Genomic DNA, 14672 nt, shown 5'->3' with positions numbered 1-14672 from the left:
CAATTTCACTTCACTGTCAATCTCACTCCACGGAGGTGCTTTTTGTCACCTCACTTGAGGTGGAATCGGGAAAAGGTCTGAAAAAGTGAAGTGAGCGTGAGAGTGAAATATGTTTCACCGTGAAGTGACTCCCGTAATAAGCACCTTAAAGTTGATTGATTTGTGATCTAATGGTAAATATTGGATTCATTCTTCAGTAACGAAACGAATCAGAGTTTGATCCGTGCCTTAAAGCGGTCAATTTTTCATTTTTTTGGCCGATGAAAAAAATGCAAACTAGTTCAGGAAATTTTTGATACCGAAAAAAACATTTTTTTTTGATGCCGAATGTCTTAGATGCAGAACACGTCAAGATCTGGTGTTATCTAAAAAAACGGGGAAAACCGACTTTCTGGGACTTGGACATTTTTGAGCTGGGAAACAATCTCATTTCACTTGTCCTATTCTCAATTCCACTTCACTGTCAATTGTGCTTATCACGGGAGTCACTTCACGGTGAAATCAGAGCGAAGTGAATGAAGTCCCATTACGGGACTCACGTAAGTGAGAAAAGCGTCGCAAGGTGACATCTGCCGTGAAATCTGGGTTATTATGAGTGTCATATGAGTGGAGTGGAAACGGAAAAAGCGACGTTTCGCGTGGAATTATTTCACGACCATTTTGAACGGTGGAATGATTCCACGAAGATGCCATAAGTCTTAAAGTTGATTGATTTGTGATCTAATGGTAAATATTGGATTTATTCTTTAATAACGAGCGAATCAAAATTTGATCCGTGCCTTAAAGCGGTAAAATTTTCATTTTTTTGCCCGATGAAAAAAATGCAAACTAGTTCAGGAAATTTTCAATACCGAAAAACAAATTTTTTTGATGCCGAATGTCTGAACACGTCAAGATCTGGTGTTATCTAAAAAAAAACCGGGAAAAAACTACTTTCTGGGACTTGGAGATTTTTGAGCTGGGAAACAATCTCATTTCACTTGTCCTATTCTCAACTTCACTTCACTGTCAGGTGCTTATTACGGGAGTCACTTAACGGTGAAATATATTACACTCTCGCGCTCACTTCACTTTTTTGGACCTATTCCCGATTCCACCTCAAGTGAGGTGACAAAAATCACCTCCTTGGAGTGAGATTGACGGTGAAGTGAAATTGAGAATAGGACAAGTGAAATGAGATTGTTTCCCAGCTCAAAAATCTGTATCAGAAAGTCGTTTTTTCCGTTTTTTAGATAACACCAGATCTTGACGTGTTCTGCTTTTCTAAGACATTCGGCATCAAAAAAAATGTTTTTTTTCGGTATCGAAAAGTTCCTGAACTAGTTTGCATTTTTTTCATCGGGCAAACAAATTAAAATTTGACCACTTTAAGGCACGGATCAAACTCTGATTCGTTTCGTTACTGAAGAAAAAATCCAATATTTACCATAAGATTACAAATCAATCATTTTTAAGACTTATGGCATCTTCGTGGAATCATTTCACCGTTCAAAATGGTCGTGAAATAATTCCACGCGAAACGTCGCTTTTGCCGTTCTCACTTCACTTATATGACACTTATAATAACCCAGATTCCGCGGCAGATGTCACTTTGCGACGTTTTTCTCACTTACGTGATTCCCGTAATAGAATTTTGTTCACTTCACGCTGATTTCACCGTGTCAATCTCACTCCACGGAGGTGATTTTTGTCACCTCACTTGAGGTGGAATCGGGAATAGGTCTAAAAAGTGAAGTGAGCGTGAGAGTGAAAAATATTTCACCGTGAAGTGACTCCCGTAATAAGCACCAATCTCACTCCACGGAGGTGATTTTTGTCACTTCACTTGAGGTGGAATCGGGAATAGGTCTAAAAAAGTGAAGTGAGCGTCAGAGTGAAATATATTTCACCGTGAAGTGACTCCCATAATAAGCACCTAAGTCCCAGAAATTCGTTTTTTTCCGTTTTTTTTAGATAACACCAGATCGTGACGTGTTCTGCATTTCTAAGACATTCGGCATCAAAAAAAAATTTCGAAAACCGAAATTTCACGTTGGGTGATTTTTCGATTTTCAAAAAAGCCAAACTTCAATCGCTTTGCCCCACCCCATTTTAAGTCCGATGGAGCTGAAATTTTGCACAGGGTGTTTTTTCGAGCAGGTGAACATTGTATAGGGTTTTTTTTTTTTGAAATTCGAGATGACCATTTTGGCTGGCACCCTAATGGGCAGTAGCGTAGTGGGACTAGTGGATCAAGATCTTGAAAGTGTAGGACGCTTAAGAAACCGGAGGCAAACTGTCAAGTCAAGTATTTTAATCACTGAAAGCATTGCTCATCATTCTGGCTTAGTTCTCTAAGAAATTTCGATAATTGGTAAATCAAAGTTATAACTGATTCATTGCTTTTTGAGGATTGATTGTTAGAAAAGTTTGGCAGACATTTCGTGTGATATGGCCATTTTTTCAATTGAAATTATTGTTTAAAGAGCGTATTACAATATAATTTACATGTTATTTAATTATGATCCAAATTTTATTAAAATTATTTGCTCAAGCAGTATTCACTTGCACCACAAGCGAACATTCGTCACACGCAATGTAGTAACTTTCACCAAGCTCCATGTCATCCGGTAGTATATACAGGCCCCCACACCGACAACCTCGGTATCGGTAATTCTCGTCCTGATTGTAGCTAAAGTCCTTCACTGTGAGGATCTCATTCACAAAGTATTCCTCCCGGCAGGTACGCTGCATAAGTTCGGCATCATACACGCGCCGAGAATGCGCATCGCGTAGCACTTTCCAGGCTTCGTCGATGCGAATAAATTCAGCCGACGTTCCGTTGTTGTGCATTTTATCCGGGTGAAAGCGCAAGGCCAATGATTGGTAGGCCTTACGAATTTCCTCCAGTGGGGCATCCGGTGCAACTCCCAAAACCTGATAGTGTGAAACGTCATCTTCCACGCGATCGTTTGAATTTCGAGAGCTGGATTCTGTAGCTCCTGTGGCGTGTGACATCGTATTGCACTGAACAGCCGAATCGGCGATGTTTTTCTCTGTTGATGTTTCCACAACCAGTGCATCGAACTGAAGAATTAGCTTATAGTTTATTGCAACACTATTGAAAAAACTTACTTACGACACAAACAACTCAGTGAGTAGTTATTTGTTAGCGTACTGCAGAAGCTTTTTCATATCGTTCCGGTAGAACCCAAACACATGGTGCTTTTCCCGATCCGATTCCTAACGCGCTGTTTGTTTACTGCGAATTTTACCACTAATTTGACAGTGAGAAACGTCAGCAGCAGCAGTAAGCGATATCGTCATCATCCTCAAAACAAACTCGTCCGAAAGTTCCTTCACGACTCCTCCCAATTCCGTCATCGCCAAGCGCCAGCGCAAGAGTTAAGTAGTTCAGCGATCACGTCATTGACTAGTCGTTTCCGTAAATCTTTCAAAATAGGTTCCAGAATGAGTTCCTCCTCACCGGAAAGTCAGGATATGCTGGATTTATTGGCGTACAACTGCAGCAAGCTTTCCAACGACCTGTGGGAAGCGACTAATCTGAACGAAAAACGTAAGTTGGTCGTTGAGTATTTGAAGAGTGCCGATCGGGATGGTAAAAGCATCAAGGATTTCCGGGAGGATTTGGATTGGTTTAACGTAACGGAACCTCTTTCGTTTGAGAAAGCGCTCCGAGGAAAGATTGTTGTTCTGGACTTTTTCACCTATTGTTGCATCAATTGTATGCATATTCTTCCGGACTTAAAACGCTTAGAGCATTTGTACTCTATTGAGGACGGGTTGGTGGTGATTGGCGTGCACAGTGCCAAGTTTGAAAACGAACGAGATTCCCGGAACATTCGGTGCGCCGTCCAACGATATGAGATAACCCATCCGGTGGTTAACGATAATGTTTCCTCGATGTGGAGGAATCTGCGTGTCCAGTGTTGGCCTACGTTGCTTATTCTGGGGCCACGAGCGAACCCCTTGTTCGTAGTCATGGGCGAAGGCCATTTCGATGATCTTAAACTGTACGTCAGCTCGGCGCTTAAATTCTACAAGGACAAGGGCGCTATAGCAAATCATTCACTACCAATCAACCTGACGACAAACCTTACGGAAAGCAGTCATTTACAATTTCCGGGTAAAATAAGTTGCTCCTTTCGAGGATGTGACAGCAACGATAATCCTTTATACGCGATTTCGGATTCCGGAAACCATCGCATCCTAATCGTCAACAGTGAGGGAACCGTTCTGCACCGTGTGGGCGGTAAAAAACCAGGCTTCATAGATGGGGACTTTCGAAAAGCAAGATTTAATGCGCCACAGGGGGTAGCCTTTCAGAGTGATGAGATTTTATTCGTGGCGGACAACGAAAATCATGCCATAAGAAAGATTAACCTGAAGAATAAACTGGTTAGCACCGTAGTGGGCAATGGAAAGCAAGGCTGCGACAGGATCGGGGGTAAATCTGGCCATGAACAGGTTATTTCTTCGCCCTGGGATGTAGCAGTGTATCGTACCCGGGATTTGGATATGTCCTTCCACTCGGACGAGTCTAAAGTACACCTAAAGGATGTAGTTTTTGTGGCGATGGCCGGAATCCATCAAATATGGGCTTTGTTCCTAGAAGACACCATTTGGTGGAAGTTTAAAAAATACTCGGCCAATAATTGTATGGCAATTGCAGGGAATGGTCGTGAGGAAAATAGGAATAATACATATCCGAACAATGCAGCTTTCGCACAACCATCGGGTCTCGCAATCAATCGGGAATCCAAGGAACTCTACCTCGCGGACAGTGAGAGCTCGTCTATTCGAAAAGTTTCACTGAGCGATGGAAAGGTGATGCCAGTCGCAGGAGGGGATCGCAATCCACTGGTAAGATCATTAGTTTTAGCTTTCAAGTTCATTTCATTTCATCAATTTGTATTTTTAGGACCTCTTTTCCTTTGGTGACGTAGATGGAAAGCAGTATGCTGCCAAGTTTCAGCATCCGCTCGGAGTCACATACAATCCGAAGGATAACTGCATTTATCTAACCGACACGTACAATCATAAGATTAAGAAAATCAATGCAACAACGAACGTGGCCACAACCTGCCTTTTCACTGAAGAGGATGGCTCCGTGAAACGATTCAGCGAACCTGGTGGCTTGTGTGTGGATCCTACCGGCCGTTATCTGTACATCGCCGATACAAACAATCATCAGATTGCCGTCGCTGATTTGTCCGATATGAGCATCCGTCCATTGAAAATCCGCTTCGGTGGGGCTGCTGCTCTCGAGGCCGACCAGACGGACGTTCCAGGCGAAGTACACGTCTATGAAGGCACCTTCAAAGTGCTTCCAGAAGGAGGCAAAGTGCAGATCAAATTAGAGTTCGGTTATCTGGAATCGAACATCAAACTAACGGAAGAAGCACCGCAGCGATGGACGCTCGCTCTACCATCGGATAAGTGGCGCTGTGACACGATGAGTGGTACACTAAGTTCCCTGAACGATGGTCTAACCTTGACGGTGGTCATTCCTAAGGGTAGCGAACAACAAAAACCGGTTCAGGGTACGGTTAATTTCCAGCTGAACCTGTGCGCTAATGACGTCTGCTTTCCGAAGGAATTCGCAGTGGGACTCAACTTTGTGCACGACGTAACCGGTCTGGCATCGGTCAAGGCCGGTCTGATGGTGCAGATTGGCCGCAAGAGTGTAGTCGTTTCCAAAGAGTGATGTACTCAGCGCTTATCAATGCAGAAGCAGAATGCATCATTATGACTTAACACGCTTTAATTTTTTTTTGACTCATTGAAATTTACTATCCTTTTTTTACGAAATGTACCTAACAATCGATTGGTGTCGCTCATGTTATTGCTTGTTTTTGTAAATGCAGAAAATAGAATGCAGTAAATAATAAAAAAGCTTTGAATGGAAAGAATGTAATGTAGTTATCTTTCAACAGAAAACACTTTCGCCAGCTTCTTGGAAAGAAAAATTAAATCCATATGTTTATCGTTTCTAAGAAAAAAAAACTTGGCATAAAAAAATCGCGCATCTCTTATCGAAACAAAGTTTTTTTTTACCATTAATTTTAAAAAAATATCGTGTAAATCTAAGAGGATTCTTTAATTTTTTAGGGTTTCACGTCTTATTTAGGATTAGCCACTCTCCGGGTCATGGAAGGTATTTCCTAGTGAATGCAAATTTTCTTCGAACTTTTTGGACGTGTAAACACGCTATTACGTTATCGAAAGTTCATGAGGGTTTTCGTTGAAAGAATTTTGTAAAATGCCGCGTTCAGGAATCTTTGTTCGATTTTTAAGTCTTATGATGTCGACAACCCGGTTTCATACATGGATTTTAGAATTTATGCGGTTTCATCCGCGGATATCGGAATTACCGTAGTGTGACTTTAGTGTGTTCTTTACAAAGTTTTTTTTCTCTAAAAAAATCGAAATCATTTTCTTCCACTTTTTTTACCTTGAAATGGGTCGTACTTAATTGGGAATATTTATTACCATGGAACGGGATGAAATTGATCAATTTTTATAACAATTTCTAATTAACTAGCTACATGTACATTTTTCCCGAAATAGTATAATTTTAAAACAAGTACTGGTATGAGCTGCAGTAAACCTCTATGGCTATTGGTGAAATTTCTATCGTCTACTTCATGAAAAAAATTCGATAACTCTATTAGGTACTATGAGGTAAATTCGGTAAATTGGGGTGAAATTGACCACCATTGAAATCCATAAATTTTTTTGGCAATGTGCTTTTTTTGATATGCTAGTGATAAATGATGATTTCTGTACTGAAAAATATCATCTACAGCTAGTTTGGAAACGAAAATAAATATATTTCAGGTTAAAATTTGTTTATTTTGGTTCACGAGCTACTTGTTGCTAAATTTGCTCCTATTTGATCGTCGTTAGACCGGTTTCAATTCGGTTTGTTGTAAACGCTCAGAAACTAGCTCTGAAATTGAAATCTTTGTGGTTTTCTGCGAATTCGTCAGAATTTCTTTAATGGTATGGAATGATCATTGAAAAAAATTGCATTTTTTGAGCTTTTATAAAACTTTACTCACTGCTCCAAATTTATCGTATTTAACCTCAACTAAGATTACTTTGTAAATTCAATACTTTTTTTGTTGTTATTTGGAAACTTGTTTGATCAAATTTGATTGAGTTTTGACTGAGTTAGGAGAATTTTTCGAAAATATGAAAAATTGCACCGGGCATGCAAGGGTTAATTTTGACAGGTATGTGAATCATGCAAAAGTTGCGTTTAAGGACACGTTAACATTGCCTAGTGTTGTAAGAGCAATATCTTTTGATTAGAATTTTTTATCACGAGTTTTCAGGTGATCAATTTCACCCCATTCCACGGTACTTTATTTTTCCCAACCTTTTTAGGTGCTATTCAGTAGTCTTATTCTAAGATTTTATAGCTATTTTTAGTGATTGAGAGAATATTTTTAATAAGAACCCGGTCAACATTGCATGTAACACAATGTTGCTGTTCTGTAACACAGAAGTAACATTGTTACGTTACAAAGTTATCTAATTACAACATAACTGTTACTAAAAAAATGGTAACATTGTTATGTAACAGTATTCAACGTACATGCAATGTAACAAAAATGCTTTACTTGTAATGTAACGAAATATCCTTTTGTTAATGTAATTGTTACGTTGCGATTGTTATTAATTAAGCACATTTCGAGGTTATCAAAATGTAACGTAACATTTATCTAAATTAATAGTAACATTGTAATGTTGGTGTTCTATTTCAAGCGCATCAATATTGTATTTGAAATTTAAAGTATAGTGAACACAGTCAGGTTTCTTTACGCCTGAATACGTTCCAAATTTGTATGGAACCGCGTAAAAAAAGACTATACCGGTCGTACTCGATTATCCGGAGACTCGATTATGCGGGGGCTCGATTATCCGGGGCTCGATTACCCGGAGAAAATTGCTCGATGATCCGGAGTATTTTTTTTCTTCTGTATTTCTATAATGTACTTTTGCCTTCCGGATCATTGGGAGTTTCTGGGTTGTTCAAAATTGTAACAACAATACCCCGTTCTGTTCAGGTAGTTCGTTTTAGGCAGTTTTATCGTCGTTCTTTCAACCAATTCTTACTCAATAACCTCCAAAAGCAAGGTATTATGGTCAACCGGTTTCGAATTTATGGCCGGAACATATTTCTGTAATATAATGGCCATGATCAATACGGTACTTGTTGCAGGGACCACCCTAGCTGCGACAAGCGTTACCCAAAAACGCAATTACCATCCGTCAGAGTGATAGACGTCCGGATGTGGCTATGTCATCGTAAGCGTAAAGATAAACTCACCCTGATATCCGCATTGCACAAGAACACATGTCCTATTTGTTAATCTCGTTACACCTCGTTAATTTTAAATAAAGATATATTTTCTCGTGTTGTGTGTAATCGCGAGTTGAATATCACAACATTTTGGCGACGAGTAAAAAAAAAACGAGTCAGTTTGCGGGTTTTTGCACGTAAAAAGTGATTTTTCGTCGACGAGAGACTGATCATCAAGTTGGAGGTTAGCTGCGATGACGACGCCAGAGTTGTTCCAGGAGTCCCTGCTGCAGATCCTGACGCAGCAGCAGCAGCTGATCGCTCATCTATCTCAGGAGATGTCAGCAACCCAAAAATGCCTAAAGGAGTTCTCCCGCGATGACGTAGCACTGGATGCACTAGCCGGCAACATCACCGAATTTCGATACGCTCCGGACGAAGGGTGCACTTTTGATTCATGGTATTCACGTTACGAGGAGCTATTCGATAAAGACGCCAGTAAGCTAGACGATTCCGCCAAAGTTCGACTCCTTATGAGGAAACTCGACCCAGCGGCGCACGAGCGGTACACAAGTTTCATACTCCCAAAACTGTCCAAGGAGTTTGGCTTTACCGAAACTACCGCGAAGCTAAAAGCGCTTTTCGGATCTACCGTCTCGATCTTTCATCAGCGGTATCAGTGCTTGCAGACCGTCAAAGATGAAACAGAGGACATCGTGTCATACTCCTGCAAGGTAAACCGTGCTTGTGTGGATTTTAAACTTGCCGACCTATCCGAGGAGCAATTTAAGTGCCTAGTTTTTGTTTGTGGCCTCAAGTCCTCGAAGGACTCCGATATTCGGATGCGGCTGATCACGAAGCTGAACGAATCGTCAGAGATAACGTTGGCGAAGATCGTGGAGGACTGCAGAGCCCTGACGAACCTCAAAAACGATACCGTGCTGGTAGAAAAACCTTCAGCAACAGTGCGAGCTGTGAAGCACAACACCAACAAACCTGTCAAGCCGTCACGTCATTCATCGGCTGCTGCGGGTAATGGAACCAGGGCAGATCAGCCACGTTCTCCGTGCTGGTCGTGTGGAGGAATGCACTATTCGAAGGACTGCCAGTTTCGGGGTCATCAATGCCGAGAATGCGGAAAGAAGGGGCATAAAGAGGGCTACTGTGCCTGCTTCGCTGCAAAATCATCATCTGGCGATGCGAAAAAGAATGCACGGAGCCAGAAGTCAACCAAGGTGGTCTCCGTAAACACAGTTAGCCGGGGGAGGAAATTCGCGGAGTTGCGGATAAACCATGTTCCGGTCCGACTACAAGTTGATTCGGCGTCGGACATCAGCATTATCACCGCCGAAATGCGGAAGAAGATTGGAGAACCAGAAACATCTCCGCCTTCTTGCCAAGCGGTGACAGCATCCGGAGAACCGCTAAACATCGCATCCGAGTTCTGGTGTGACGTATCAATCAACGGTGTCTCCAAACGAGGTTTGTGTCGTGTCATGGTTCCGGAAATTTCTCTATCAGTTCTAGGTGCCGACTGGATGGACAACTTCGGCCTATGGGACGTTCCAATCAACTCGTTCTGCAACCAAATCAGTAGCCAGTTCCAACCAGGCGTAGGGGCAATTCAATCAAAGTTCCCTGACGTCTTCACCAGCAGTATGGGACTGTGCTGCAAAACCAAGGTCAATCTACCACTACGAGGAAATCCTAGGCCGATATTCCGGCCGAAACGTCCCGTGTCCTACAGCATGGAGGGAGCCGTCGAAGAGGAAATCCAACGACTACATCAACTTGGCGTGCTAAAACCGGTTGATTACTCCGAATGGGCGGCGCCAATAGTGGTCGTTCGGAAGCCAAACGGACGGATTCGCATCTGTGCGGATTTCTCTACTGGTTTGAACGACGTCCTCGAGCCGAACCAATATCCGCTACCGCTGCCTGAGGATATTTTTGCGAAGATGTCGGGGTGTCGGTATTTCAGCCATATCGACCTCTCCGATGCCTACCTACAGGTCCAGGTGGACGAAAGCTGCCAAAACCTTCTCATCATCAACACTCACAAGGGGCTCTATCAGTTCACTCGCTTGTCTCCTGGCATCAAATCAGCTCCGGGGGCGTTTCAGCAACTGGTAGACGCAATGCTCGCTGGACTCAAAAGCACCAGTGGGTACTTGGACGACGTCTTGGTGGGTGGCCGAACAGAGGAGGAGCATAATCGAAATCTTGAGCTGGTTCTTAATCGTATCCAGTAGTACGGATTCACCGTTCGAATCGAGAAATGTAGCTTCAGCATGCGTCAAATCAAATATCTGGGACAGATCTTGGATAGCGATGGCATTCGACCGGATCCAGAAAAGGTCGCCGCCATTGCCAACATGCCACCACCAATCGATCTGCCGTCGCTGAGATCGTATTTAGGAGCCGTAAATTACTATGGCAAGTATGTTCCTGGAATGCGGAAGCTACGGTATCCCATGGATCAACTCCTGAAAGCCGGAACCAAGTGGGAATGGAACAAGGCGTGTCAAGATTCTTTCGATCGCTTTAAGGAACTGCTGATGTCTCCGCTGGTGCTGACCCACTACAATCCTCAATTGGACATCGTGGTGTCTGCCGACGCATCTTCAATCGGTATCGGGGCCAGAATCGCACACCGGTTTCCTGACGGCACCGTGGAGGCAATTTGTCACGCCTCCAGAAGCCTAACCCCAGCCGAAACAAATTACAGCCAGATCGAGAAGGAGGGGTTGGCCTTGATCTTCGCTGTAACGCGCTTCCATCGAATGCTTTTCGGAAGACACTTCACGTTGGAGACAGACCACAAACCGTTGTTGGCCATATTCGGATCTAAAAAGGGAATCCCCGTTTATACCGCCAACAGGCTGCAACGTTGGGCGCTGACTCTTCTCCTTTACGACTTCTCCATCGAATACGTGTCGACCGATAGTTTTGGTTATGTAGATCTTCTATCGAGGCTGATAAACACCCACATTCGGCCTGATGAGAAGTACGTGATAGCATCGATCGAGCTGGAAAATACGTTCCACAATATCGTTAATCAATCGCTGGAAGTCTTCCCGCTCACATTCAAGTCGATCCAGGCAGAAACCAGAGCGGATCCGGTTCTCCAAAAAGTGCTTCAGCACGTCCAGCAAGGCTGGCCGACCAAGAAGACAGACGTCCCCGACTCATACCAGCAATTCTATCTTCGTAAAGACGGACTGTCAGTCATTTCCGGCTGCCTTCTCTACGGTGAGCGACTGGTAATTCCTTCGAAGTACCAGAAGAAGGTCCTCCAGTTGTTGCACAAGGGCCATCCAGGTGTCGAGCGAATGAGAGCGGTGGCACGTAGCTACGTATACTGGCCTGGAATCGACGCGTGCATTGCTAAACTTGTTTTTTCCTGTACCGAGTGTGCTCGGGCTGCCAAAACCAACACTAGAACCAACTTGGAGTCCTGGCCCGTACCCGAAAAGCCCTGGCAGAGACTGCATATTGATTACGCTGGTCCTGTTGACGGTTGGTACTACCTCATCCTGGTCGATGCGTACTCGAAATGGCCGGAGGTCGTCCGAACTCGTCAAACGACATCACCAGCTACCATTGAAATTCTGGAGAGCATCTTCGCTCGCTTCGGAAACCCGGAGACACTGGTTAGCGACAATGGACGCCAGTTCATCAGTGGGCAGTTCGAGGGGTTCTGTGACACCAAAGGCATACTGCACCTGAAGACGCCACCTTTCCACCCACAATCCAATGGACTTGCAGAAAGATTCGTTGACACGTTCAAGCGAACTCTCAAGAAAATTACGGCGGGAGGAGAGGGTCTCACCGAAGCAATCAACACCTTCTTGTTATGCTACCGTTCTACGCCCTGCCGAAGCGCTCCCGAGGGAAAATCACCTGCCGAGATAATGCTTGGTAGAACGATACGCACTTCGCTCGATCTGCTCAGACCACCAACTGCATTTCACAAAACAGATCACTCCAAGCAGGACGACCAGTACAACCGCAAGCATGGAAGTAAAGAAATCAGGTACAATTCTAAGGACCTGGTTTGGGCCAAGGTCTTCAAGAACAACAGTTGGAGCTGGGAAGCTGGTCAGATTCTCGAACGCATTGGGAACGTGATCTACAACGTTTGGTTGGAGCATAAGAAGACGCTAGTTCGATCGCACTGTAACCAACTCCGTAAGCGATGTGAGTCGGATGAAGCCGAAACAGCTGATGAGAGGCAGCCTACGCAAGTCCCACTCGACATTCTACTAGAGTCATGGGGCCTGGATCGAAGTTCAGCAGACGAAACTGAATCGATCTTCCAATCGAATCCGTATGCGCCTCCCGGAAACAAGCCAGTGCAACCAGAGGGACTGCCCCCGAACTCTAATCCTCGCCCTAACCGGAAACAGAAACTGCAACGTCAACCATCAGTAACTCGCCAATCCTCGCGCAGCCGGAGGCGTCCCGTGAGATATGACCCGTACCATCTGTACTACTAAAAGGGGGAGGTGTTGCAGGGACCACCCTAGCTGCGACAAGCGTTACCCAAAAACGCAATTACCATCCGTCAGAGTGATAGACGTCCGGATGTGGCTATGTCATCGTAAGCGTAAAGATAAACTCACTCTGATATCCGCATTGCACAAGGACACATGTCCTATTTGTTAATCTCGTTACACCTCGTTAATTTTAAATAAAGATATATTTTCTCGTGTTGTGTGTAATCGCGAGTTGAATATCACAACAGTACTTAAAACCACAAAGTGGCCAGTTTCGGTGGTGTTCCGGATACTCCTGGATTTTTGAACCAAAACTCATCAAGCGAAATCAATAACGATTTGAAATCCGCAAAGTAGCCCATTATGGTCATATCGAGCGTCTAGGTCGTTAAAGGTCACTTAGGAAACAGAATAAAAAATCATGAGTGTTGTCAAAATAGAACAGGTTCTTTGAATGTAACACCTTAATGGGGTCCTAAAGTTTCAAACGGTTTTTTGTTTTTTATATATCAGCTGGAAGAGTGCAATTTTCTGACCAAAACGTGATTTTTAAAAAATGTTCATCGTTTTTCTTTGATTTTTAAATGAAGAATAAAAAACTGCTCGAAATGCCTTAAATGACAGTTCTCTCATAGACCGTACATGGGCGAAACGTCATCTAAGACCTTCCGAGCAGTTTTTTTATTCTTCATTTTAAAATCGAAGGAAACGGAAAAACATTTTTTAAGAATAACGTTTTGCGTAGAAACGCTTAGAAACGGCTTTTTCAAATGATATATAAAAACTGGCTACATATGATTACTGTGTTATATTCAATCACAGATCTTTGTAAATCTGGGATGGGTTAGGAGCTTTGTACCGTTGCCAAATTACGTTGAAATTTGCATGAACACACTCGGAAGCTTGTTCATTGTGATGCCAAGACCTCTTCCAGTCTGCAGAACTCTGGTACATGGTACTTACTTAGCCCTGGAGAGATAATCTTATTTTGAGGTGAAATTGATGCATAAATTTTAAATCTTTTAAAATGCAAGTTTTCGTTTAAAAATTAATAATGAGTGATCTTATGGTGTTAACACATCGATACATAACAAGAATTCAGTTTTTTTAAAACGTGAATGTTTTCGCACTATATGAAAACGAAGAGGGCAATGTCACCAAAAGCGAGGAGTCAAATTGACGCAGACTAACTTTCTAGGATTAGTGATGTAGTTTTTTAAGTGGGTAGCTTTTCCCAGCTGCTGGTAAAATCAGAAATTGCCTCTTCGAACCTATGCTCGAGCCAAAAAGAAAAGCATTTATCATACATTTTACAAATTCATTTTTCCCCATTCACTTCACAAAACGTAACATTTAAATTAAACTAGAGCCACTAAGCCATACAAATAACATACTGAAGTCAATTAGGAGAGGTCAATCAGAGGTGAATTATTACAATTGTAACAACACCAACACATATGTTTCGGTATATAATGATTTGGGCAAGTTTTTGAATAAATTTCGGTGATATTGCATGAATCGAATAAAGATTCTTTTGAAATCTATTAACTAACACCCTAAAATCGAGATTTCTCGAGATCCGGTCCGAAGATTTTTTTCTGACGTAGGACTACGTCTAAACGCACTATACCGAGATACATTCCGCGACAACTAAAACCAAGATGTAACGACGGAATGAAAGATTTCAAACGGTAATACTGATGTAACCACATGATGGACCACAATAATCGATATGTCGTTGGATTGATAAAATGATGGACAATTTTGTGATTCTTCAATTTTCATTATCACTTCATTGTTAAACAGTGAAAATTGAATAAAAGTTTCAAGGTCGAATTTTCACCAACAATGTACCAATCATA

At 42.7% G+C, this 14672-nt stretch overlaps 2 protein-coding genes and 1 pseudogene across 6 annotated transcripts; 2 read left to right on the top strand and 1 right to left on the bottom strand.

The window, feature by feature from the left end:
- Positions 1 to 2472: 2472 nt before the first annotated feature.
- LOC129721301 (dnaJ homolog subfamily C member 24-like) lies at positions 2473 to 3282 on the bottom strand. 4 transcript variants are annotated; one of them, XM_055673730.1, is made up of 2 exons: positions 3119 to 3282; positions 2473 to 3035 (listed from the first exon to the last, which is right to left on the bottom strand). In XM_055673730.1, the coding sequence occupies exon 2, from the start codon at positions 2995 to 2997 to the stop codon at positions 2530 to 2532; it is 468 nt and encodes a 155-aa protein (XP_055529705.1). In that variant the 5' UTR covers positions 2998 to 3035; positions 3119 to 3282; the 3' UTR covers positions 2473 to 2529. The 4 variants fall into 4 exon arrangements, with proteins under 4 accessions (XP_055529705.1, XP_055529706.1, XP_055529704.1 ...); XM_055673731.1 differs by having other exon boundaries at positions 3115 to 3281; XM_055673729.1 differs by having other exon boundaries at positions 2473 to 3066; positions 3115 to 3279.
- LOC129721300 (NHL repeat-containing protein 2) lies at positions 3007 to 5912 on the top strand. Of its 2 annotated transcripts, XM_055673727.1 has the most exons (3): positions 3007 to 3133; positions 3443 to 4863; positions 4922 to 5912. In XM_055673727.1, the coding sequence occupies exons 2-3, from the start codon at positions 3451 to 3453 to the stop codon at positions 5705 to 5707; spliced, it is 2199 nt and encodes a 732-aa protein (XP_055529702.1). In that variant the 5' UTR covers positions 3007 to 3133; positions 3443 to 3450; the 3' UTR covers positions 5708 to 5912. The 2 variants fall into 2 exon arrangements, with proteins under 2 accessions (XP_055529702.1, XP_055529701.1); XM_055673726.1 differs by having other exon boundaries at positions 3024 to 4863.
- Positions 5913 to 8565: 2653 nt separating this feature from the next.
- Positions 8566 to 12810, top strand: LOC129720537 (uncharacterized protein K02A2.6-like; annotated as a pseudogene).
- The last annotated feature ends 1862 nt before the right edge of the window (positions 12811 to 14672 follow it).

This window comes from Wyeomyia smithii, chromosome 2, assembly GCF_029784165.1.
Source record: "Wyeomyia smithii strain HCP4-BCI-WySm-NY-G18 chromosome 2, ASM2978416v1, whole genome shotgun sequence".
Taxonomy (NCBI): domain Eukaryota; kingdom Metazoa; phylum Arthropoda; class Insecta; order Diptera; family Culicidae; genus Wyeomyia; species Wyeomyia smithii.
This window is presented reverse-complemented; position numbering and strand designations above follow the sequence as displayed.